At 43.4% G+C, this 27000-nt stretch overlaps 2 protein-coding genes across 2 annotated transcripts; one reads left to right on the plus strand and one right to left on the minus strand.

Annotated features, from left to right (window-relative positions):
• The first annotated feature begins 7754 nt into the window (after nucleotides 1-7754).
• Nucleotides 7755-19050, plus strand: hltf (helicase-like transcription factor). The gene is made up of 24 exons (XM_076295427.1): nucleotides 7755-7929; nucleotides 8290-8512; nucleotides 10836-11002; nucleotides 11126-11256; nucleotides 11335-11426; nucleotides 11559-11630; nucleotides 11744-11935; nucleotides 12063-12178; nucleotides 12280-12341; nucleotides 12423-12461; nucleotides 12624-12722; nucleotides 12803-12888; nucleotides 13473-13616; nucleotides 13723-13861; nucleotides 14218-14353; nucleotides 14632-14811; nucleotides 14903-15015; nucleotides 15257-15308; nucleotides 15673-15802; nucleotides 16120-16242; nucleotides 16365-16477; nucleotides 16693-16873; nucleotides 18392-18472; nucleotides 18708-19050. Exons 2-24 carry the CDS (start codon nucleotides 8303-8305, stop codon nucleotides 18852-18854), a joined length of 2805 nt encoding a protein of 934 aa, XP_076151542.1. The 5' UTR covers nucleotides 7755-7929; nucleotides 8290-8302; the 3' UTR covers nucleotides 18855-19050.
• Nucleotides 19051-19057: 7 nt separating this feature from the next.
• Nucleotides 19058-26867, minus strand: gyg1a (glycogenin 1a). Its single transcript, XM_076295428.1, has 7 exons — nucleotides 26760-26867; nucleotides 25907-26042; nucleotides 25044-25218; nucleotides 24028-24190; nucleotides 21395-21521; nucleotides 20551-20773; nucleotides 19058-20081 (listed from the first exon to the last, which is right to left on the minus strand). The coding sequence occupies exons 1-7, from the start codon at nucleotides 26764-26766 to the stop codon at nucleotides 19914-19916; spliced, it is 999 nt and encodes a 332-aa protein (XP_076151543.1). The 5' UTR covers nucleotides 26767-26867; the 3' UTR covers nucleotides 19058-19913.
• Nucleotides 26868-27000: the final 133 nt, after the last annotated feature.

Consider the following 27000-nt stretch of genomic DNA (forward strand, 5'->3'; position numbering starts at 1 on the left):
GACATTTCCCTTCTTTTGTGCCTTTTGTTTACATGCAAACGGAGAATTTGCCTCTGAAAATAATTCTTTCCAAAAAACTCCGGCCAGAGTGGAGATTTTGGGAAACTTCGGTTGCACGTTTGCATGTAAACTGACAAAAACGGAAGTTTGGGCAGCCAACATCACAGTATGCGCCAGTACTTGCACCTGCGCCAAAAGTGCAACCTATGTTTACATTTTTATTTGGCTATAGTGATCATGGATGCATTCAGCGTAGCAGTCGAATTTTTGTTGGTGCAAACTCTTTTCGTCTGTTTGCATAGACTATACTACTTAAACGGCACCGAAAATCAAAAAATCCAGTGGAAACTAGATGGCAGAAGTGTGTAGGCCAATCTGCCCAGCAGCTTTTTCTACTTTGTCACCTACAGAGTTTGACAGGTACGATCTTTCAAAACGCCATGTTATTTCCCATAGACAATCCACGCCCGGAAGTTGGATGGATACGGAAGTTAGGAGGCGGGATATATTCTGGAGAGGTCTATTAACCGTATGTTATTTGGACACCTATGAAGTAGATCCATTTTTTTGGCCTTATTACACGGCTCTTCAGAGTGCTGCAGAAAGTTCCATTCACATGAATGGGCCTTCCCAACGTTCGGGCCTATGTTAAATCTATATAAATCACCGGCAAAGTATATAATCACCGCTGTCAATGGCAACGGGTTGATTAACGTCTTTCATATCCCTCCGCAAGAATTCCGTTCGCTTATTGCAATGGAATTTCATTGAAAGGGAAAGTAAGCTAGTAAGACGTTGCCACGCAACACCAAGTTCTATCTGTGTGGCGAACTATTTATTTTGTCAGCGGAAGACACGAAACGGTAGCAAAATCATTTTTAAAGATTCATTGTGCTAGGTTTCTTTTCTCGTTTTGGCAAGCAGCCGTGTAATAAGTGCTGCGCTGCGCGTCGGGGTTCTGTTCTCCCTGTCGGGACTTATTTTCTGATAATTACCGGCGGACAATACATTATCCCTTACGCATCACACTTGTATATTAATCCGCCGAACTCGTTGTGAAGTTTAAATGAACTGTCACGTTGCATCCGAGCTGTAAAATGCAGACGTTCAGAACATAGCAACATTGTAGCATATGACGGAGGTGGCTTTTAGCTAGATTGATGACAGCAGGCTAAGTAAATATTATAGCGATGTTTCAAAGCTAAAGTTCATCAGAATCTTGGGATACGCCCGCTTGACCACGGGAGAGATAGAACTAACGACTGGCCTTTGGCCGTAGCAACCATATTTAGAACTAGTAACGGCAGTTTGTCCTGCAAGTTGAGAAATTAGTTGATATGTGTTAGAAGAAAGTAGTTCTACAAACAAGACAAGTTTTAGCGATTAAAACGTTTAAATTGTAACAGGAAATGAACACAACGCAAGTGGCAACAGTGGAATAAGCGGGATAATGGACTCCACGGTGGTCTGTTCACAGAAATAAATGAGGATACTAAATAAATCTGCACTGATAAGAGGTTTAATTTTAATGTCCTTTGGTGTTAGTGAGTCTGGCCATGCGAGTGGCACTCTCACAATGCGTCTTACCTGCTGATCCAGTAATATATTCACCTGGGCAAGTGCCCAGTTGCCCTAATGGTTATTCCAGCCCTGGGTTGTAGTGTTATCCAATTGCTGCAGTGATATTTCCAACTGCATGCTTGGTGCCGCCCCTCGAGTTGGGCAATTTTCATTACTCGTAGCCAGACCCATAGGGCCCTATTATTATATATGACATTCTAAAGCGCATCATCACTCGTCAAAAGTTTATTCAAATTTAGTAGGATGTCTAGTTCACATTGGGAGGGGTTTCGTTATCAAAACGTGGAGTGCATGGTGCAACAAGGTGGTGTTTTAATCAGTCATATGGGTGTGTTTGGGGCGTAACATCATTTAAACCAATGAGAATGACATCTGTCATTCCCTTTAACGGCGCAAAGCGATATGTCAAATAAATGCATCGGTATTTTGGCATTCAACGGCGCATTTGAAGGAGGCTGCTTGCGAGACCATATGGAATAGTCATTCCTAAACTATGCTTTACTAAAACCTAGCATAGCCTTCACGCATTTGCACTCATCTATTATTTGAACTCATTGGCAAAGTGAAACTAACTTCACCAAGGTGTCAGTCAACGACAAGACAGTTATATGCAGTTACTTTCATTGTTGACTGACAATGGGTTACCATCGAAAACATAGGCTGGAAAAAGCAACACTTACCCTAATATTGCTCAAATTACTGAATAAAACAACATTTAGCGTGCAGAGGAGTTGCTTATATCTCGTGACAGTGCGTCTTCAGCTGTGCTCCATACGTGTCTCGCCTCTCCCCTAATCACTTTTAACCGTCATTACCAATTTGCAAATGATGGTGAATAACTACTCATCATGAGATGTACAGTATTTCGTAATATCTTTATTCTAATTATGTTTCCCATTGTAATCATTCAATTTGTAATGTTTTGCATGAATGTGCGCTGGTATGCGTTCATGAATGACAGAAGAATGGTGCGTGCACCTGACAATATGACTGTTGACATTGCGCTCTTAAAGGAATTATCCGGAGTAAAATGCACTTTAGATCGATTTACGGATGATTGGGGGTACATTCGTTGAGTTGACATCAAAATCATGTCATTCGGATGTGTTTTGAGAAAGTTCGATTGTACCGTTTTCAGTCACACAACTCGTAGCCTGGAAGTGAGCAGGGCATTTTTAAATTTCGTCGCCGTTTTAAAAAAAAAAAAACATAGTCCAGTCCATACAACTTCATTTCAATTTCGAAAGAAATACTGGACTATGTTTTTTTTTTTTTTTTTAAACGGCGACGAAATTGTGAATTTCCAGAGTGTGTTACAACACACCCAGCAATAAGACTCCTACAGCAAAGATGGCAACATTTCCGGAAAGGTACTGGCTTGATGAAATTCATTCTGGACTCTGTATTCGACCCAAGACCTCGGGATACTTCGGTTTGGCTTTAGGGACCCTCTACTCACTACCACGTAAGTGTTTATGTTGTTTGGAACTGTAGAAGAGGTATAAAAATAGCGTTTTGTAGCGGCGAAATTGAAATGCCCTGCTCACTTCCAGGCTACGAGTTGTGTGACTGAAAACGGTACAATCGAACTTTCTCAAAACACATCCGAATGACATGATTTTGATGTCAACTCAACGAATGTACCCCCAATCATCCGTAAATCGATCTAAAGTGCATTTTACTCCGGATAATTCCTTTAAAATGTCATATAAACAACTCACCATATCTTCTGACCAGGTGTACAATAGCAGTTTTAGACAATGCGCCAGGCCCCTCCCTAGGTTGTTAATTGCCACACCCCTGGGCGCATTGTTTAAAAAATAAACGTGCAAAATACCGAATTAAACTTTGCGTGGGTGGAAAATGAGGAGGAGGTGGAGAATAATCCAATTCTATGTTTTTTTTATTATTATTTGTTGTGCACCTGGCGCTAGAATGACAGCCACCCTAATGATAGCTCCTTTCCAAACTTTTGAGTAATTTCTTATTTTAAGAAATTAACATTGCATCACAGTTCTAGCGAAATACCAACATCCTCTGGGAAATTGGCTAGTTACCTAGCTAGTTCGTTTTTAGCACATGTGATTTTCTACATGCAACTTCAAAAAAGTTATAAACAGCAGATTATTGTTTTGACACCTACCTGGTAGTAGCCTAGATGTGTTAGCAACTTCAGCACTACAATGGCAATTATCTTTACGGGTAAATTCTGTGTAAAGCCAGAGAATCCGTCGATGGGCTCTGGTAAAGCACAGCTGAGCTAACAGGAAAGATAGCCTCATCCTTACGGCTCGTGTCCATTATTGCGGCGCGTAGACGCTTGCAGACGCCTAGCCCTCTCTCCCGTCGCCGCTTGTGGGCGTGTATAGAGCATCACAGTCCCGCCCACAGGAGTTTCCGGAAGTAAGAATTCAATGCAATTTCTCCATTGACAATTCGGGTATAAGCCTGCACATGGTAGACTCAAAACCAGCTACGGCTGTACTAAGCGATTGTGTATGCTCATATAGACGCCAAAAGTTCACGGGGCACTAACCTTGTTTTGAGATAAATGTATTTTATTCGCGATGTCTTGGATAAGTACTTCATTACCCACAATCCTGAACAATCCCACAGTGATGCCTCTGATTGGTGGAAAGGCCGTTAAGGTCATAGTTTGAAACGTTATCAGCGAAAATTATTGACAAAAATGGCGGAGTCTTTTACTGCCTATGGCGAAATTCTTAATGTGAATAAAAACTTTCTAGACGAACATTGGTACTTGTATCAACAAGGATTGTGGTTTATATATCACACGAACTTAGTCAGGGCCAATACACCATCAAATAGAACACTGGAAATGCTAGTTTGAACACTTAACTTTTCAGTTAGCCGACAGGCTAATCATCTAGCCTTTCAGACATTAGAATGTCATTATAATGCTGCTAACATTAGCCTACATGCTGCAACACAGGTATGAAATATATTATGTTTTAGTGACCTTGTTGTTTCTATGAATATGAATTGTTGTTTATATGAAAGATCGCTGGTTCGTGCTGCTTATATATTTTTCAGTGAGGCGCGGTGGTTTATGGGATGAGTAGTTCCTTCGCTCGGAAATAAAAATATGTACACAGTCTTGTACCTTTGACTTTTTTTGGACTTTCTCTTCGTTTTTTCACTCGAAATGATATGTTGTATGCTTATGAGTTACGCCGTAGCTGATTAGCCTAAGACATGCTCTAAAACTCTTTAGATACGGATTTTTCCAAAACGTCAATGGGAGAAATGAATGGGAAATTTACTTCCGGAAACTAAGCTCTCTCGGAGGAGGGGCGGGACTGTGATGCTCTATAGAGCTGGTAAGTCCCGCCCTTTCCGCTATCCCCGCTGGACCTCTAGATTGAAAAATTGTTAATGCAAGTGAATGTGAGAAAATTATTATTTTCTGGTCCCGTTTGAATTTTGCCATGAATGTGAACATATGTTGTCTGTGAATTTTTAATATAATTTTTCGTGTAAAGAATGCTACAATTGAGCGGGCAGAAGTTTGATGCGGTTAAACTTTGTATGAGAGCACTTTGTGGACTACAACTTTCCGCTAGACGACAGCTAACTAGTTTCCCATAACAACCATCAGTTGGTCGAGAGGTAGAGGGTTATTAAGATCGACTTTGAACACAGTGAACCATACAACTTTACAATCACACTGTATCATAGTGTTAATGTGTTGAGTGAAGCTAGACATGTTTCGAATATTTTTGTTACCATGTGTGTTTATTCCTGCCATTACAAAAACTAGCATCTCAGTTAATGTTAGCGATTAGAGCTAGGGGTGTCCAAACTACGGCCCGCGGGCCAACTGCGGCCCGCCACGCACTTTAATCCAGCCCGCCGAGCATTTATTAGTTTATCATAGATCCGGCCCGCCACGCACTTTAATCCGGCCTGCCCTGCATTTAATTAATTAGGTTATCATAGGCCGCTCGCTATTCCAGCATAGACAACGTTGTGATTAACTTTAGGCTACTGCAAACTGCTTTACACTCTTCTTAGAAAGCGTTTACCATGTCAATGTCAAAACAGCTTGTTACATCGAGATACATAGTATCTCCATTGCAGCAGATCTAACTACGTTATGCTACTCCATTTAATTGGGAACGCATTTGAGCGTGCACAAGAGGGAGAGACTGCGACAGCTTCCAGCTGGCTTGTTATTGTTGATAATTGATATCTCCTTTTTATAAGAAACCTTTAAAACTAAATCGCGATGGCAACAGTAGTTTCCACTACTGACCATTTATAAACTGTGAGCCATAGGCACAGTACTAGTGGAGCTGGCAAAAGAGCCTTAAAGTGACAGTGCACCATTTATAAATGAATTAAACAACATCAAATGAACAGTATTTCGTAATAAATTCATTTTCTACAACAGTATTACTTTGTCATTTAAATGATACAAAACAATATATATGTTTTGTATCATTTAAATGACAAAGTAATTCTGTTTTTTCATTATTATTTTTTTTTGTGTGTGGCCCGCCGGCCAATTTTCAAAACCCAATGTGGCCCTTGACTCAAAAAGTTTGGACACCCCTACACTTGTTGAAGCTACCTCTTCTTGTTTCGCACGCCAGAGGTCCAGCGTGTTTTCATGGGTTTCATCAGGTCCCTTTCCACAGGTGTATTAATCAAGCACCATTCAGTCTGCATTGATAATCAAGGTGCCTGATTTTACACACCTGTGGAAAGGGACCTGATGAAACCCATGAATAGGGAGGGAAAGTGAAAACCAGCGCCCCAAGTGGTTGCGTTCCTATCGAAGAGCAGCTCCAATGTTAAGTCCCATAGACCTATTTTAAAAAAAATACTGTGAAGCCAAATCAGCGATCTTATCCACCAAAAAATATTTTTCAGTGTCTATACAGTAATAATCTTCTAACTGTGAAAATGTCAGACCCTATTTTGCCTTATTTAAAAAAATCGAAATTGCTCCTTTTGTTTCATAAACGAACTACAAAAAAGCCACGTGACTTTACCCTTCAACTTTACTCACGTAGCATGGTTTGTTTATTAGCCTGGTTAGCATTGCCACTTAACACTTACTGCCAGCTTCATGTGAGTAGAAGCACAACACCAGTTATCCAGACATAAAGGTTATCACCACGCGGTTTACATCACCTTCCGTTATTACAAAAATATGTAAGCCAGTTAAGCAAATTGCCGTATTGATCAGTTAGAGATTAAGCGCCCAAACCTGTGACATCACATGCAACTGTAGTTTGTTATCATCATGTTACGACAAAAACTCAAAACAATTCAACTGATCCTAAAAATAAGGTATGACCACTTGAAGCAATAGAGGTGACCCCAGTGCCTAACATATGGAAGGCATTAAATTAAGATCCCAATGTGCACCGAGATATATTTTTTCTAAAAAAAAAATCCCATCCCCTCCGCTAAACTCTAGGAACGCAACCACTAGATGGCGATGAGATTACTTTCCCTCCCTATAGGCTAAAGTGTATGGTGTAACGTTTTATTTTTTGTAATTACACAATGCCAGCTAACGTAGGCTACTAAAGTGGAGGTAGCCTACTACTGTTAACATACTTTATTGAAACACTCACAAATATCACTGACATGTTCCTCCAAAGCACATTCTGTCTTGGTTCAAGTCGCCAACAAGGTCTTTTTGATAGGGTGCAGTGGCGAACTTGTTCTAAACTTAACTTCTTCGCCACTATACAGCTTAATATATTTTCAGAAAACCTACACAATTATCAGGCGGAACAAATATTTCTGGCAGGCTATTGTCATTTTTGGTACATAGCTAATTTAGATACACCTATGGTGTGGGTAGTTGCGTTTCTATAGGAGTCCGCTGTCTAGGTTTGTATAGAAATGGATATTAAGTGGAAATAGGGGGAGTTACGATAGTTTCGGGGGTGTCAGATCGGACTCTCTTTTATTACTCTATTGAAATAATGTTAATATAAAAGATCTACTAATTTTAGTAGTAAGGCTATGAAGAAAAATATGTTATGACTTTTTCCTCTGATACTGTGCATTGCTGCTTTTTAATGCAATTATTTAAAATTAATTCACATAACAACTGTACCACGGGATTAAATCATCTTTGTGATTGGTTACTCAAAGCGGAAGGCGGGTATCCATGTGCCCCTATGGTCAAAACAAAGCCAGCATTGCATGCTATATTACGAGTTGTAGGTTACAGAGAATTACAATAAGTTGTAAATCAAACTGTATACGTTGACAAAAACGTAAGTGGTGTTCGATGGTGTGCTGTCAACTAAAAAGATCACAACATCTCTCATTCTGACGTTGTTTCAGCAGGCCTGAAGCAAGGTAAGTAGCCTAAGTTAACGTTAACGTTAGCTGATTAGCTGCTAGCTAAAATTATGTTCTGCAGTGCACTGCACGCTACAACTGTACTACTGCGAACGTTAACACTTCTGACTTCTCCAGGTTGTGCCGATTTATTTTGACCACTGGTTGCCCGATAGCCCAATCCTATGGTGGAATCTTGATTATTCAAAAGTTGTCGTGCAATGGGTATTAAATGTTCACACATGCCCTGCCAATTCTTTTAAGTGCATAACCTCTCATAGTGTTAACATGCTGTCATCTCAACGGTTTATGCTATTTGTCAGAATGCACGTACATTGTTTTTGTTTGTTTCTTTGTTTGCATGCTTCTTTTGTGCAGAGCCAAATGCAACATGCAGTCTAACTTCAGACGATTTGGAGGAATAGGATTAACCTTTATAGATTTCCTGGACGTTGACCACACGGAGACGGTGACGCTGTCCCAGGCAATACAGAATTCCTCAGAGGATGTTTCAGCCAGCCAAGACCTGGAAAACGAAGCAAATGTCCTCTTTGGCAATATTCAAGGCACCGTGGTGGGCCTGCGATATTACACAGGGGTGGTAAGTCCAACTGTGGTGGTGACCTTGTAACCTCATTAGGTGACGTGATGAATTTTGAACAGACTAACCTCGAGTAAATGCATTGCAACCTGTTTTGGATTAATGTAATAAACTGGAAATTCATTGGAAAAAATTAAATCACTAGGTCACATCACAACATCCCTTCATGTCCACATCAGCAAGATGCCTAATTTGAGACAAGAATCTTAGAGTTGATATGCTCTCATTTGAGAACAGGAAGGTACTGATTTATCGCAATGGGCAGCTGTGGCCCACTGGTTAGCACTCTGGACTTGTAACCGGAGGGTTGCCGGTTCGAGCCCCGACCAGTGGGCCTTGAGCAAGGCACCTAACCCCTCACTGCTCCCGAGCGCTGCTGTGGTTGCAGGCAGCTCACTGCGCCGGGATTAGTGTGTGCTTCACCTCACTGTCTGTTCACTGTGTGCTGTGTTTGTTTCACTAACTCACGGATTGGGTTAAATGCAGAGACCAAATTTCCCTCACGGGATCAAAAGAGTATATATACTTATACAATGTTACACCAGCTATAACATAATTGCCACTGGCAGGTGAAGTTAATGGCATTAATTATTTCGTTACAATGGCACCTGTCAGTGCACATTTTGTCATTTAAGTTGATGTGTTGGAAGGAGGAAAATGGGCAAGCATAAGGATGTGAGAACATGAACCAAAGTGTTGTGGCATCTCTGTCAGAGCAGCTCTAAAACGGCAGCTCTTATCAGATGTTCCTGATCTGTGGAGGTTAGTACTTACCAAAAGTGGTCCAAGGAAGGAAAACTGGTGAACAGGGTCATGGACGACCATGGCTCGTTGATGCGCATGGGGAGCGAAGACTGCCCCAGTGAGGTTTACCTGGGAGAACATGGCACGAAGATGCATTGTATGAAGCAGGCAAGCCAATGGAGGCACTTTTATGCTTTTGGGCAATGTTCTGCTGGGGAAACTCAGGTCCTGCCATTCATGTATACGTTCCTTTGACATGTACCACCTCCCTAAACATTGTTGCAGAGCAAGTACACCCCTGCATGAAAACTGCATTCCTTAAAGGCAGTGGTGCCATGCCACACTGCAAAAATGGGTGTGCATCCTGGCAGTTGGGTTAGCCCCTTGAGCCGTGGATCTGCCCAAGGTTTCTTCCTTAGTAGGGGAGTTTTTCCTTGCCCCTGTTGCTCTTGGGTGCTCCTTGTTGGTGCCCCCCCAATCCCAATCCTGCCCCACCTTTCTTATGCAGCCCTTGCCCCTTAATCTACTAAACCCCTCTTCTACTGCACTTTTTACCCCCCCCCCCCCCATAAATGCACAAATAGGCTGACCCCAGACCTAATTTCACTGCATTTCTTACATCTAGTAACTATATGCATGTGACCATAAACTTCCTTGTATCCTTGATTTGAATGGTTTGAGTAACACAACAATGAGTTGAAGGTATTGACTTGGCATCCAAATTCCCCAGATCTCAATATAATCAAGCATCTATGGGATGTGCTGGACAATAGGTCAGATCCATGAAGGCCCCACCTCACTTACAGATAGGGATGTAACGGTATGAAAATTTAACCTCACGGTTATAGTGACCAAAACTATCACGGTTTTAGGTATTATCACAGTATTTCTAAAAGTGTGTTCAATATGTTCAGAAAGTACTGATAGGCCTACACAAGCTGAAATAGTTTCAAAAAGTGTTCGGTTTAATTGGCTATGTGCTTATAGCTTAACTTACCCTACCATAACTTGGAGTTTGCCATTTCTGTTATTTGGATCCAATGAGTGAGACCAAAGTAAGCGTTCAAAATAAAACTTTAGGCCACTGTTTTCTCCTGATAACGTGAGTGGAATGGATTTAATGTGGACATGAACATAAAAAGACGCAGAGTGGCTACATGATACAGTGAACATTTTACGGTTAAAATGTTACGTCTTTTAAAATCAGGTGTAGCCTAATCCGAATCGTAGTTAAAACCATCAATTAGACAACAGAATCAGTAGGGTACCAGTTTTGTTTCATTGTACCAGGCCTACTGTATGTCAAAATCATGCTCGGATGAAGCTGGGAAGGATTAAACACACGGTTTTCACTCCGCGGTAATCAACAGTGATAATCATGATATTTGAAATGAAAACGGTAATTGTTATCGTCAACATTTTTATCGCGGTTTACCATTATACCAGTAATCGTTACATCCCTACTTACAGGACTTAAAGGAACACGGCACCCAATGTCAGTAGTAATATATGTTCTTACCTTAACTTAAGGTAACTTAAGGAAAGAACATAACCTTAAGGGTTTTTTTTTCTGTTCCAGGTCAACAGAGGAGAGATGGTCTCTTTGGTAAGAGAGCCTCAAAATCCATACGACCGAAATGCAGTAATGGTTGCGAATGTGTATGGAAGCCAGGTGGGACATATTAAGAAAGAGCTTGCAGCTGCAATGGCTCCCATCATAGATGGCAAGTTGGCGAAGATCGAAGGGTATGTTTAAATTTGCATTGGGGCATTTCTGACATCTGACATTGACATTCTGATATTACTCATCTTCAGTGGTAATGGCAATCTTAACCCCTAGTAAATAGTATGTCTTTCTTTATTTCTCAGGGTAGTGCCCTATGGAGAAACAAATAAATTTTCAATGCCTGTCATACTTTCCTTCTGGGGAAAAGAGGAAAATAAGAACAGTGTCTTAAATATGCTCAGCCGTCACGGTTACAAGCTTGGACCCTCATCAGGTACATTTAAATAATTTATTTTGCTTAAAACAATAATATAAAACTATCTTTTTATGCTGAGGTCATTTTTGTTTTTAGGTGGTAAGGCATACCTGAGTGGCGGTCAAACACCCCAAGGATTTCTTGCACCTTCCAAGAGACTGAACGCCGTTCCTTTGACGCCTGAACAGGTAGCCTGGCATGAGTGGACGCAGAGCAAAATAGTGTGGTCACCATTAGATTGTCATGTGCAGTTGCTATTGTTCTAGACTGTTCTGTGAACCAAATTGCAACCAGGCCTCTGCTTTGAACTCTCTCTCTAGCTGAAGAGTGCCTTTGACAAACTGTTTGATGACCTGATGGAGGACAAGACGCGAGAGATGGAGCCAGCTGAGGTGAGACACATTCCATTTGAAATGCCAGTGCTGCCAGTAACTGACTTGAACTGTACGCAGGTACACAAGTGAGGGAGTGGAACATCTGACCTGTGCTGTGTCTGTCTTCCCAGGCGGTTCATACTCCCCTGCTCCCCCATCAGAAGCAAGCTCTCCACTGGATGACCACACGGGAGAACAACAACGACTTGCCCCCCTTCTGGGAACAAAAGAGCAACCTGTACTTTAATGTCCTCACCAACTTCGCCGTGCGGGAGAGGCCAGAGAGAGTCCGTGGTGGCATCCTGGCTGATGACATGGGACTGGTCAGTGAACACATGAACAGGAAAACAACTCCTCGTCCAACCACCTAAGATCATTGATTACAAATGCACTGGAGTAATCAGCACTCCTGATCATGTTTTTTTTACGGATTTGAAATGTCTGTCTCAGGGCAAAACACTCACCACCATTGCACTGATTGTGTCCAATTTCCATAATGGAAAACCCTTGCCGCTAGAGAAGAGTGCTACTTCAGATGGACATTCAAAGGCATTGCAATCAAAAAGGTAAGATCAAGCATGTTCTTTTACATTTTTTCTGTAGTGAAACATGTGTAAACAGAGATAACAGTCACTGATGCTGAAGCCACTTGTGTTCATTTTCAAAGACCACATGAAGATCCTGCCACTGTTGAAGATGTAGAGCAGTCAGCTGTTCCAAAGAAGAAGGGTAAGAGTTCCAGCCCACATTTTTTTATATCTGAATTATGGCATTTTACAGTTTATTTACTGGCTCTTCTTTTCCCTGCAGCCAAGACGACCAAGAAAGACAAAGCTTCCACCAGCACAGGTAGAGCTGGTTTGTTTTTGCATTTAAGGCATACCGAAGGAGTGTCAGAACTGATTACTTCATGCTGGTAGCAAAAGTCATGCTGATACTTGGGTCTTTCAACTATTTACAAAAAAAAACAAACATCTGGGCATTGGTACGGTGTTGTGCGTTGGCATCTAGGCACAGTTCTGATGGATGATCTGGGCTTCGCGGCAGCACTAGGAGGCCTCGCCTCGGACGGAGGCTCGAAGAAGAAAAAGGCAAAGAAGAAGAGCTCAGGTAATTATATAACATGCATCCTGTTTTTGTGCGTATTGTTGTGTAGCTTTTACACTGCTGTCCCTATGATCTTTATGCAGCTGTGGCCAGTCTCCCACTGGAGAGCAGCAGCAGTGCCAGAGCCACCCTGATCCTTTGTCCCCTATCTGTGCTGAGCAACTGGTTGGTATGTATGGGCTCAAGTATGGCTGACCGTCTCCAAACAGCCAGGCCGGGCATAAGGAAATGGAAACAGTCCCAGGCATTTTTATCACATGCTGTTCTTGACCATATGATTCTGATTGGGTGACAGCAACACCAAAGAGTTTTTTTGTACCTTAAAATAATGTTTCCAAAATCGTTTCAGTGGTTCATCAACTTATAACAGGGTGACCTGCACTTCGCGGTCCTCTATCGGCTATAACTGCACTATGTAAGTTTGCCAGATGGGGTAGCGGATCTGTAGTTTGATGGAATGAGACATAATAAACTACAAATTTGACTTGCGTCTGATGTCCCAATATATCGTACTTTCATAAATCATGCAACATATTCTACGTTGTCTGTGGGCATCATTTGCAAAGCCGGTGCTGGATAAACAAATAGCGTGCGTGCGACAGAGGGAAAGTTCTTTGGTGTTGCTTTAAGTGAACTCACCTATTCGTCTGTTGTTGTTGTTGTTGTTATTTGGATGGACCAAACATCAATTCATAAAATTACGGATTTCAATGTGCAAAGGCCTTTATGCAATATTGACCTCTGCCCTTTCAGGACCAGTTTGAGCAGCATGTGAGGGTGGATGTGAAGCTGAATGTGTACCTGTACTACGGTGCTGAGCGCTGCAGAGACACAGACTTCCTGGCTGGACAGGATGTGGTTCTCTCCACCTATAACATCCTCTCTTCAGACTTCAGCGTGAGTTGCTCTAATGAAATGTGACTCCTGCGTGAACGCGTGTTGGTTGGTCTGACTGTTACATGACGAGTCTGACTTCTTCTCCTGGTCATGTGACCTAATGCAGAGCAAGGCCAGCAGCCCTCTGCACAAGGTGAGCTGGCTGCGGGTGGTGCTGGACGAGGGCCACGTCATCAGGAACCCTAACGCTCTCCAGAGCCGGGCTGTGCTGGACCTCACCACAGAGAGGAGATGGATCCTGTCAGGTGAGACAGACCCTGTGTGTGTCTGTGCGCGTGCCTGCATGCATACGCGTGTGTGCACGCAAGCAAAAGTCACGGACAAAGTGTCTAATGTATGAGCTATTGTGTGGCATGTGGGAGAATTAAGCCAACCAACCAGTGGTTATAATTAGGATCTCAGGGTATTAAATTGGTATTAATTGGTGTTACGTTTTTAAATTTGCTTTGGTTAGACTTTACCTTGATTTAAATCAGGACTCTTGAAATGGAATACGATGTGGTTGTTGATCTGTGAGCATGACTGTTTGTCTCTTTCTTTCTTTCTTTCTTTCTTTCTTTCTTTTTTTTTCTCTCTCTCTGTGTCTGTATGCGATGGACAGGCACTCCCATCCAGAACTCCCTGAAAGACCTGTGGATGCTGTTGTCCTTCTTGAAGCTGAAGCCGTTTGATGTGAAGGAGTGGTGGAACCGTGTCATCCAGAGGCCAGTCACACAAGGGGACAGCGAGGGGCTGCAGTACGTACTCACAGGGTCCACCCAGACAACAGGACAGTTTGGTCACACAAGCTTCAATTTACTCTTTGATTTCCACTGGGCTGCAGGTGGTAATTCAGCCAGGGCTGATGTGATTATTCTTGAATTTCCCCTGGGGATCAATAAAGAATCTATCTATCTATTTATTGAAAATAGATAATTTCTGAGAACTTTAGACACAGAGAGTTTCCATTCTTTTAAGCCATGATTCCAGGGCTGGGCGGACTGTGGGTAAAAGCATGTCTCTGATTGGTGATTAGGAACCTTCAGGCGCTGGTGAAGGGGATCACCTTGCGGCGCACCAAAGCCAGCAAGGTGGCGGGCAAGCAGGTGGTGGAGCTGCCGGACAGGAAGGTGTTCGTCGAGCATGTGACCCTGTCCGAGGAGGAGCAGCGGGAGTATGACCTCGCCAAGATGGAGGGCAGGAACGTCATCGGAAGGTGCGCATAGGCCCTATGCATGGGGGGGGGGAAGGTATAAATGGATTCCTTTTTTAGGGTTGTCTTGAGGCCCATCTTCTTTGTTGTGCAGGTATGTGAAAGAAGGGACCGTTCTGACAAACTATGCAGATGTCTTGGCCATTCTGGTTCGACTACGGCAGCTCTGCTGTCACCCTGGACTGCTGGGGTCATACGCCGGAACAGGTGGGAATGCTATGGCCATCACAGTGCTGTTGGTCAATGTTTGGAGATCCAAAGATTTCTGTTAGGGCTGAGAAAACTAAAAAAGAATCATAGAAATAATTTCTTCTGTGCGATATACTTCAAGACTTTGTGCGTGCGTGCGTGTGTGCGTGTGTCGGTCTGTAATCTGTATAATAATCAGCCGCTGATGTCCCCCTGAGGTGGCCATCTAACGTGCTGTTTGTGTGTCTGTCCATGGCAGGCGAGTCGTCCACGCCCAGTGAGCTCCGCGAGCGCCTCGTCAGCAAAGTCAGGTGCGTCCGCTTCCAGCCCCGCCCCCGCGCTCCGCACGCACTCCTACTGTTCCCCCGCGCTCCGCACGCGCTCCTACTGTTCCCACGCACTCATGCTTCCAGCCCCGCCCCCGCGCTCCGCACGCGCTCCTACTGTTCCCACGCTCCCCGCACGCGCTCCTACTGTTCCCACGCACTCCGCACGCGCTCCTACTGTTCCCCCGCGCTCCGCACGCGCTCCTACTGTTCCCACGCACTCATGCACACTCCCCTGGTATTAGGAAATGGCCCTTCTGAGAGTTTGGGGTTTTGACGTGGGTGCGATGTGTGATGTGCGATGTGTAATGTGCGATGTGTGATGTGCGATGTGTGATGTGTGATTCAGGCTGGTGCTTGGCTCGGGCTCGGACGAGGAGTGCGCCATCTGCCTGGATTCGCTGCGACAGCCCGTCATCACATACTGCGCCCACGTCTTCTGCCGACCCTGCATCTGCGAGGTCATCCGCTCTGAGCAGGTGAGAACACTGACGTCAGTCCACTTCTGGGCTCATCTCCATTATTATCACAGGTGCATTCACACTGATGTCGGCGTGATGTAATTGTGATGTAGTCTCTAACCGTCTCCACTGCACCAAATTATGCACCTATTTATTTAACCTAGTAGGATCCAGGATTCTGATTTTTTTTTCTAACCCTTGAATTTCCCCTGAATCAGAACCCTTTGACTAACTAAAAGCGACGCTCCTCCCAGGGTAAGGCTTGGTGAGTCTGGAGAGTTGTACCTCTGGTTTCAGTCTGGAGATTTATCCCTCTGGTTTCCTCCATGTTACAGGAGCATGCCAAGTGCCCCCTCTGCCGATCCCAGATCAAGACGCGGGAGCTGGTGGAATACCCAGGAGAGGAGGAGGACTCTTTCTCAGCCGATGGCAAAGACAAGTGGCAGTCCAGCTCAAAGGTAAGGCTGCCATATCCATGCTGCGTCTGTCGTAAATATCCCTCTGGCGACAGGCGATGTCCCCAGTGAGGTCATTTGAGCCAGTTATGAGGAGCAGCTGTGATGGGATGTCTGGTCTGCAGGTGAACGCCCTGATGAGCAGTCTGCTGGCGCTGCGAGGTGAAGATGGCAGCATCAAGAGCCTGGTGGTGTCCCAGTTCACCCGCTTCCTCACCCTGCTGGAGGTGCCTCTGAGGTGCGCTAGGGTTTTCCCTCTGATGATAATTAATAACCTGATCCAGCTCCATATGTGGAGCGTCAGATCTGAATGGCTAAAACATTTGTGTGTATGTGTATACCCTCACATGTGTATGTGCAAGTGTGTATGTGAGTGTAGGACTGGGACCTCTCTTGTCATGAAAGCAGTGAATGAGTCGCTTGTCATATTGCCCTCTGAACCCTGTGCTGCAGGGAGCACGGTTTTACCTTCACACGGCTGGACGGCTCCATGAACCAGAAGAGCCGTGCCAAGGCCATCGAGGAGTTCCAGGATGCCTCTCCTGGGAGCCCATCCATCATGCTGTTGTCGCTCAAAGCTGGAGGCGTGGGACTCAACCTGACCGCCGCCTCCCATGTATTCCTAATGGATCCAGTGAGTGCCCATCGAGAACATTTTTAAAGGTGTTGGTAGTAGTTTTTGGTGTGGAAGAGCTAAAAAATCGTTTTATTTCAAGAGGGGGAAAAAAGTGTTATTTAGCTACTCACCATACCACCATGGTATATTATTTCTTAAATATGGTACATTTGTGGTAAGGGAGTGTTTTTCTTTTCCTTGTTCCTTTTTGAAGAATGAAGTCCGTCATGGCCTCATGAAGTTCTCCTCTTCACCATGAGGTGGTGATAAAGGGTCTCATTTCATCACATGGCCATTCATCACTCATTCATCTTACTTCTTAAGAAGACATTATGTACATTTGGACTAAAACTAGTGAGCTGCCTACCCAAAAGTATCCAAAAACATTGCAACAACTTAGTTGGCACTGCCATTGCCAAAAGTTTGTTAACATGTGTCGTGGAAAATGTCCACTTTCATAATATAAACACTTATGAAACCCATGATTACATCCCCTTAAATCATGAAAATCCAATACATGCTAACTAGTACATTTTAGTTAGTGATGTTGTAGTGTTAAGGCTTCTTACATTTTAACAGAGCTGTTTTAATTGATCCTTTATGAGACATCAAAATTAATCTGAAGAAGATACCAAAAAGAGTTGCTAAATGTGGCAATTGCATATTAGTTATATAACCTGACTCTCGCCAGATGAATTTCGTTCGGCTTAGCTCCGCCTAGCTTCACTCACATCCATCTGGGACCTCTTCCGTTGAGTGATTTCTGCAACCGATTTTATGGTACAGCCAATCAGGACGCAGGGCGGGAGTTTCATAGATGTGACATAGCGTAGAAGCGACTGTTCTCAGCGTCACGGGTTGGCCTCGATGTGAGTGGTTGAAGTAGCACGTCAATAGATGGACAAGTGGCTTATTCAATCATATGCAAGCATTTTGTGATTAGGCCCAGCCTTCTGAAGCAACACTTCAATGGATCGATCCCAGATGGATGAGTGGAGCTAGGCGGAACGAAATTCATCTGGCGAGAGTCAGGTTAATTAGTTATATGCTGTTCATGGATTTGTTGGTTCCTTTTTTCCTAACCAATGGGAGAGTGAGATGGTAGCCTGGCTAACGTCAGACCTCATCTCATTGAGATGGGGTCTGGGAACTAGACATTCATTTTCTCGTATTTGAAACGTGGTTTACGAATGCCCAGAGCTGTTTATTGGGCGCTGCGAATGTCTATCAAATGCGTCTGTACGTAGCTCATAACGGCTTCGGTGTTTCGTCATCGTCTTGCTGCCCTCCCTCCGTTCTGTGATTGGTTCCTTCGTTGAGGTGAAAACGAAGTCTGTAGAATCCAGGCTGCCTAGCAGCGTGAATAAAATCGCGCGTGTAAGGCAGCATGGGAAAACCCAGGCTAGGGAGATGGATGGATTTCTAGATTTCTATTTATTTTCATACCATCTTGCACTGAAAACACTACTAGACACAAAACTCTGACAAGCAGTCCTGTCCCCTTAAACTGTGTGTGTGTGTGTGTGTTCATCCCAGGCTTGGAACCCGGCAGCAGAGGACCAGTGTGTTGACAGGTGCCATCGGCTTGGCCAGAAGAGGGATGTGGTGATCACCAAGGTGATTTACAGGCACACAATGACAAAACAATGTGTTGACATTCTACACCTGTCATTCGACTCCAATGGGAACGACAATGACATTTTCATGTTATTCCAGGACCTCCAAAAATGACCTGTACTTAACATGGATGGTTTTCAAACTCCAGAACAAAATGTGTTTACATTTTGAGTTGTGGTTTTATGTTGAAGTATTCTTGTCTGACTTGGAATTTCTCTGGTCTCTTGTTGTGCAGTTCATTGTGAAGGACTCGGTTGAGGAGAACATGGTGAAGATCCAGAAGAAGAAGAAGGACCTGGTGGAGAAAGCGTTTGGAGCGAAATCCGTTCAAGACAAGAGGCAGTCGCGAATCGACGACATCAGGGCCCTGATGGAGTTATGATTGTGTTTCTTTCCGCTAAAAGGAGCATCAGTAACTTTTCTGTTATGAAAGGGCAGCACAGTGTTCAGGATGTCCATTTTAATTGTTATGCTCAGTCTCATACCAATTTCATTCCGGCCAGCGTCGGCCATGTTTACAACCAAAATGTTTCTGTTCCAACGCAGTTTTGTTAAACATAAAGCACACATGTAATACACCAGGGGCTCAGTCATTGCTTGTCTTTATTTCAGAGCTTGCAGATGCAGGGCTTAGTTAGGGGGTGGGTTACATTACCAAACAGTCATTACCACACAGTCACAGAAAAGACAACCAAGGACTGAATTGTGAGAAGACAATGCCTTCACCCACGCGCTGGATGGATAGATGGAGTGGCTGTGCGCTGGGAGGCGATTGCATGGTGCTAAGGACTACTTGAGGGGTGTGCTGGAGGCAGAAGCAGCACGGCTTCCTTGTAAAAAGTACCAAGTTAAGGCACCTGTTAAACACGTGGAAAAACATCTAGGACATTTGTATCATCTAGGAAAGAACAGCAAGGCTTTGTCAGTCAGTAACCTTCTCAGACCCCAGTGGGTGTTAGTCATGCATACCATGTACAAAATGGCTACATTATGTAGACATAAGCATTAATTAGTAATAAGTATTAATTTAGGTTCCTAGACCACTGGAGTAAAAAAAAAAAAAATGCAAACAATTAGTTGTGGAGTGTTGTTTCACAAGATCCCACTGTAAGTGCTGTTAACAGAGAGAGGTACATTTCTAACTGACATCAATGGGTTAAGGTTCATCAGATGTTTAAATTGTACATCACAGTGTGAGGCGTCTGGGATCAAATCTAAATGATGAGAGCTGCATAGTCGTGATGAGCCAATAGAAACATGGCGGGAAGATTCAGTCTGTTCTTATTACACTGTTGTGCCTATTTAAGGGAAAGGGAGATGGAAACATGGATCTCAAGACATTTCTAATACTGGAACTTGAACTCTTCATTTATCCTGCTGGTGGAATCCTCCATCACGCCATGCTTTTAAGACGGAATCTGTAGACCACCGCGTCCTGTCCCTACTTCAGGAAGGAGTCAAGCTTTCTCTGAATGTTGTCGAACGAGTCCATTCCCATGTAGTCTGCCTGGCCCTGTTCCCACTGCTGTTTACGTTGCTGACTGGAGATCTGAGGGGGCGCGGGAGGCTGGAACACATGCACCTTTGGGGTCACGTCATGGACGTCTTCCTGCAACAGGAAATAAAGACGGCGCTCAGAGTTTGAGCAGAGTTCACTTTGACGAAACATCCGCAGGGTCAGTAAACGTTCTTGACTCGTGTGGGTTAAGTCTTTTTCTCAATTCCGATAAATTACAGAGTAGAGCAAACCAAAGCTTCAGTTTAATCACAGATTTGCAACATTGAGGTAGACATTCCAGCTTTCAAAATACCATGTATTTGTTCCAACAAATTAGTAATATCGCTAATTAGTGAGATCACCCGGGACATACCCCTCTGAATGTATACATCATATTGGGTATGATTGTAAATGGAACACAATGCGAGACTAAAATCTAAAAAAAAGCTGTAAAATATCACTGCCCTCTGTATTTGAAGGATTACATGCCCGTTTTGAGTGTTATAAGCCTTTGCAACCAAAACAAACACAGTGGGCAGATGGCCCACAGCCAAAACCAGTAGCCCCAGTGCCCACTTACCTCTGCTTCACATCCAGAGTGGAAGGGCTTGTCGCCGTACTCCGCCTTCATCAGGGGCAACACTGACGTAGAGAACAGCTCCCACCACTGCAGCAGGTAGTCGGGGTGCAGGGTGGAGGGGTCCTGGGAGTGTCCCTTTACAGATTTGCTCTTGGTGTCAAAGGTGTGGTTCCATGGCTTCACTTTGCCAAGGAAGTGAACTACTTTGGCTTCATGCCCATACCTGAAGGGGGAGGGGGATCAAACAGCTGGATTACATTCACTGTTCTTACATAGTGTAGATGTTTTAGTCAGAAAGTTCTATGATAACATGTAATATATAAGAAGCACAGAAGTGATACATGATATTGGAGTAGTGAGTGTCATTGTCATACTATGAGTAATTAATCTGTACTACAGTGATTAACACTACCACAGCGGCCCATTGACAAGAGAGCAAGCTTTAGCTTTGCCACGGTGGAAAATACAACCGCTGTCCAGCTCTGTTCAAAAGGACATTTAGTCTTAAAATAAACCGTGCTATTTTAGGAGGCTGGTATCTGCGGAGTGGATGCTGAGGTAGAAGGCCAAGAACGGGGGATTTTCACCTCCCCCTCAGCTCAAGTTACAGTGTCACTGTGTGAACACGTCTCTGTGTGACCTTCGCTTTATTTACCCAGGAAAGATGAAAATGCCTTGATGCCACGTGGGAACATCAAACTTAATGATATGGCCAGACACAGTTTGTAATCCTACAGGTTAAATCACAAGCAATGTGGCAAAACTGCCAGGGGAGAGAGAAAGATGATCAAAGACCTCAAACCTGAATGAAATGCCAAGATCAACTAAAGTCTGTGGCACTTACTGTTTAAATGCCGGCAGATAGGAATAAATGGCAATGCTACTGAGATTGTAGATGAAGGGAAGGTGCTTGGATATATCTGCTGTTGCCCAGTCACTGTAATAGCTGTTAAGCACTCCTTGGTCCCCACCTACAAAGACAGTAAAACAAAAGGCTGTCTTATTGGCGGTCGTCATGTTGGTGTCTCATACTCATCTTCTATCGTCGCCAGAAAATGTTAGCATCAGCAATTTTGATTAACCCTTTGTATTTCACATCTATTAGATTCTTGACATGATCAAAGAGGAGTCCATTAGGGGTTATTAGATTACCAGTGGACTAATCAGCTTTAGCACAATCCCCTTTATCCTGTAAGAAGTGATCATTTCACAGAGAACACAAACAAGCATCAAGATAAAAATGAAAAGGGGATACGCTTAATTTGACTTAGACAGACTAAACTCATTTCAACATTTAACAAAGAAAGATTACATCAGATAGATGGGAAATTCTGTGTAATCCCTGGTGGCTTTTACTGGTCTTTCACACCCGTCGGTGTTGTGCGACACCACAAAGGAGTCATCATACAGGAAGTGCTCTGGCTCTTCCACTGCTACCACAACTCCTGTCATGACCTCAACTAGCACCATGGCACAGTGACGGAGTGAAGAGGCCGCAGTAGCATTTCTAGTGTAACATATACGGGGGGTCATGCTCTGCTAGCAGTGGATGTGTTACCTTATGTTTGACAATCACAAATATGGCACCAGCTGCTCAGACATAAACCACCTACGGTAAATGTTAAATCTATCAATAACAAAGATGCCCCTCACCCGCAAGCCGTCTATACATTGAGACATAAATAGAAAGATAAGACTGATGTGGAAACACGGCCCCTTTAAACTTTAGACAAGAGCTGTGCAGTATGTGGGATGTTGCAACAGACACATGCCTTCTTGCACCAGTGTGGTGCCAAAGACTATATTTGCACTGCCCCTTTAACAAGAGAGAGGTACACACACACACACACACACAATGTAAAACATAGATTTCTTTAAGATAAACTATACATTAAATAAAATCTATACATAAAATGCAAAATACAATGATCTGTTAAATGATCTGTGAAATAGTGGTATTGTCAAAGGTTAATGGGGTAAATGTCATAGTTCAAGTGTTGTACTGGCCCAGCAGATAACGCCACACCTTAAGGTCCCTGTGAAAGCATTTGTAGCAATAACTCCCGTTACATACTCCTGGTCAGTTCTGCCTGTGTAGCTTATCTGTGATCCTTTTAACCAGTCCAACATGTATCGGAACTCCCCCTATTACCGTCGGTCCCGTATATCCGCCGTCTTGCATGTATGTGTCACTTAATATCCATTTCTATACAAACCAAGACGGCGGACTCCTAAAGAAACGCAAGCACCCACACAATAGGTGTATCTAAATTAGCTATGTACCAAAAATGACATTTTACCGTGACTCGAAGAGCTGTAAACAGTGTTGTAAGGTACACATTCGCTTGGAGCTCCAGTGGAATTTTAATTTCATGACGAGAATTCTCGGTCTAACCGTTCATGTGCCGTTGAAACGGTGTAAATAGGCGACCCATCAGGCCAGCACTATAACTCCGAGCGTGATAAACAAAATCGGATATTTCAGGCAGTAAATGCTCCCGTTAAGAACCAAACCAGATTTTGTTCAAATCTACACACCTGTGGCTACTGAAAAAATGTAAGGTTAATTTAGCAAATGTTATTTTGAAGTGTTAAAAAACATTGTTTTTTTAGAATTTCCAAACAAAAGTGGTGATAACTGGGGGTGTTACGATAAAAAGGTCCGATTGCTGCTAAATATGATTTACCTGAACCATTCAGAAAGCCTGGAAGAATGCAAGGGCTGTAGCACGAGGGCACCGAGGCTGTGAGTAAGTGTGGATTCACCAACAGCAGCAGGTCATAGAGGTGTGTGTGGGACAGCCAGTTAAAACCACTGAGTCAAGCATAGAGTTATAACCTAAACCACTGAACCCCTACTAAAATAACTTTAGACCCTAAACACACAGCCACTTGTGTTTGCGCACCAGAACTGCTGAAGAACATACTTGTAGTAGTGGCATAGGTATTACTGTAGATTTTTTTTTTTAATCGGGACACAGACACTAACACCCATTGTCTATTCTAAGAAGCAGGCTAGTTTTAGCTGGACTGAAGTGTTCCTCTGTAATGCACACGTCAGAGAGAGAACCATATACTTGAGGCAAAATTCTACATTCAACAAATATGCAACCACATACTCTCCGTCTCTTGCATGCCAATGCTTACGGACATTTCAGAACCGATTATCTAACCTCAGCTTTAAAAGAATGTGAGGGGAAAAAATATACTCTCTTAGGGAGTCGGCTACTGTTGCAGCTACAACAAATGATACACCCTGCACCTCAAAAAAACTGACTTTTCAGGATCATGTGTGCGGTCAACTTGGACACATGAGCTTCAGGTAGACTACTGCTGAAAATAGAATATCAAGAATATATGGAGAACATATAGAGTGTGTCTGAAGGTGTCTGCTTAAAACATGACCTGACACCTACATTTCTGTTTTGAATATCAATTTGTAGAGAGGAACATGTGACCTTACTTTCAGATACCTACCATCAAAGCTGCCTTTCTCCTCACAGTGTGTCAGGAGCTTCCCATAGGTGTCCTTAGAGGGCCGGAACACAAACACACCAGAGTTGAAGCAGTCTGGCCATCCAGGGTCAGGTGCAGCGGACAACTCCTCCCGCTCAAACAGCTCGTCTATATTTGCCAAAACCTTAGAATAGGAAGAACAGTCACACTCCTGTCCTCATGCCTACAGTAAAGTACAGTACAGTACAGTAGCCTACATGTAGTAGCACACATACAATGGCAAACAGCAGTGCAACAACAACTGGAACTAGAAATGCAGTTCCGAGGAATTACACGAGGGGATGCAATCTGCTGGTTAGGGTGTTGGTGGGGCTGTTGAGCTTGCTGCTAGCTGGTTGGTAGGGTAATCGTGATACCTGCAAAGGTGCTTTTGGAGTAACCAAATTAGAATCTTGTGTGACATGGCATTCTTGAGATATCACACCTTGACATTTGACCTTCAATCTCCAACATCAACTCACTTCACCTTTGAGTCCATATATGGCTGGATTTTGACACACAGGAAACACTTTAACAGGATGTGTAGTTCAGGTAGAGCTAGATTGTATGCTTAGAAGCTAAGACAGTTGGATCTCTCACAGGTGACACCTGTGCCAGTGTTCTGATTAGCCTGGGAACTGCTCTGAGAACTACTTAACGAGCGCAGCTGGCTCTATTATGACATCACAGCACCCATTCAAGTCTATGGGGGAAAATACACTTTTAATTACAAATATCTCAAAAAGTATAAACTTCTCAAAAATGAAAAACGGATAGGACGGTAAAGCCTTGGAAGATCTACGGAACGGTGTTTGAACCAAATTTGTACGTTAAGCGGTTTGGGCTGAATAGCGCGCACAAAAAGGTAAAAAGAAAAAGAAGAAGAAGAAGTCTCCGGATTTCAAGAGGGGATGCATCCCCTCTAATGAAGCCCACTTTTTGTGCACTCTATAGGAAGTGATGAGATACGTGGATTTATGCCTAATAGTAGTACTAACCAGTGTGTCTGCGTCCATGAACACGCATTTGGAGTATTGTGTGAGATTCCAGCAGTGCAGCTTTGTGAAAGTGATGCCCAGATCAGGCCTCTTCATGAGGGAAAGGTGCGCCGTGTCCCCACTGTCCAGCACATCCACCTGCACCACCTCGTCAAAGAGCTTATGCAGCACATCCCTGTGAGGAGAGAAGAGGAACTACATTGCACGCTCCTTGATTCTGATCGTTAATGAATCACTGGCCACTGCTGATTTTATGTTTTTGCAGCATCCCATTCTGACTGCACTTTTTGGTGCTGGAAATACATAATAAAGTGAGCTGGAACCAATTAGTCTGCAAACCAATCATTTAATACAGGGGTTCTCCATTTTGTTTCATACCAAGGAACCCCTTTGGGGAGAGAAAAATTTCCGAGGACCCCCTCATAACCGTAACAATTAAGCATGTCATTTGTATTCTCTTAAGTTGTGGCCAGGTCCACTATACAGCGTTTTCTGGTAGATGTGTAACTTGGTCTTTTGTCAATTTTGGATTCTACATCACTTGTCGACATGGACTGACTCAAACATTTCTACACATCAGCTAGCTACATGTAGCTGACAAATAAGCCAAGATAAGCATCAGTAGGAAAGGTTCTTAGTGACCTGAGTGAAGTTTTTAAAGTTAAATGTTAATGTGGGTTGGAGCATATAGACAATTTGCTCGTGTTATGGGTGAAAAGGGGCATCATCTGTATATTCATGTTAATTTTTAAAATGATAAACTTCAACTATGATAATTTAAAGCAAATTACTTTGCGGACCCCAAGGGTTCCCTAGGCCCTACTTTGAGAACCACTGGTTTAATACATGAGAGGGAAACATACCTGGTGGGTTCTGCAACATGTGGGCCAATTAGAACAACCAACTTTCTTGAGGTGTTGTGGTTTCTTAACGATTTGCCGAGCACCATTGCACCTTTGGCATAATTGTCGTTGGTTGCAAGGGTTACAAATGCCTGGTCTGCGGAATGAAAAACATTTTGAAACACATTTGTAACAGACATTTTTGTAACAAGTCCGTATTTCATGCTTCTTCCTGGATTGCAGGTTGAACGTGTGATATTGCGACACAGTCATGCTTGTTCCGTCCATTAGCCTACGTTCCATATGGCTGGAACGTGTGGAACCTGACGGGGGTGTGTTTCAGGATCTGCAGGCTCATGAATGCAGTAGCCTAGACTAGGCTATAGCCTGTGCAATCGACACAAGGGTAGCCTACATGACGAACTCACTTTCGCTAATGGAGCATTGGCGAACTTCGACCATTCGAAATCCATGCAGTGATGACATCCTGACCGATAAACATCACTTTATTTGCTACATTTGCGATGAATAAAGGAACCACATACCAATACCAACACAAATTAAACGCCAATGAATATCTTGTAAAATAGAGTGCGTAGGCCGGTGCATGTCCGCAAATGTCAACACAACTGTGGCATCTCTATATTCCTGTAAAGCACACGATGTTCCCTTAGCCTAATAGGAAGCACAGACGAATTAAATTCCCGGATCTTAACGTAGGCTGTTTATAACATAAAATATTGAGGATTTGTGTGGCTCCACCGATGTGTAGGCTAAATATCAGATGTTGCATTAGCGTAAACGGGACTACAATAAAAGCTGTATTTAACACAACACAGCAGAGAAAGTGTGAGATTTCGTAGCTTTTCCGTACCTGCCATGATTCCTTTACCAGACGCAGGACTTCAGGGTACTAGTTGGCTGAAAGCGCACAGTGCAAGGAGAGACTAGTGGTAAAAAGGGGTTTATGAGCACTAACCTTGCTGTTTGTGATAAATGGGTCACATGACCCTTGGCAGCACACGCCCACAAAGATGTCCTAACACCAAACAACTTTGACAAGATTTGGGAAAGATTCTTGAAAAATTGTAGTCTTTTAACTAACAACCATTCAA

The sequence above is a fragment of the Alosa pseudoharengus genome, unplaced genomic scaffold, assembly GCF_046254945.1.
Source record: "Alosa pseudoharengus isolate Yale_2024_CS ecotype anadromous, Long Island Sound unplaced genomic scaffold, YU_APseudo_1.1 YU_APseudo_1.1_scf_2, whole genome shotgun sequence".
In the NCBI taxonomy this organism is placed as follows: Eukaryota; Metazoa; Chordata; class Actinopteri; order Clupeiformes; family Clupeidae; genus Alosa; species Alosa pseudoharengus.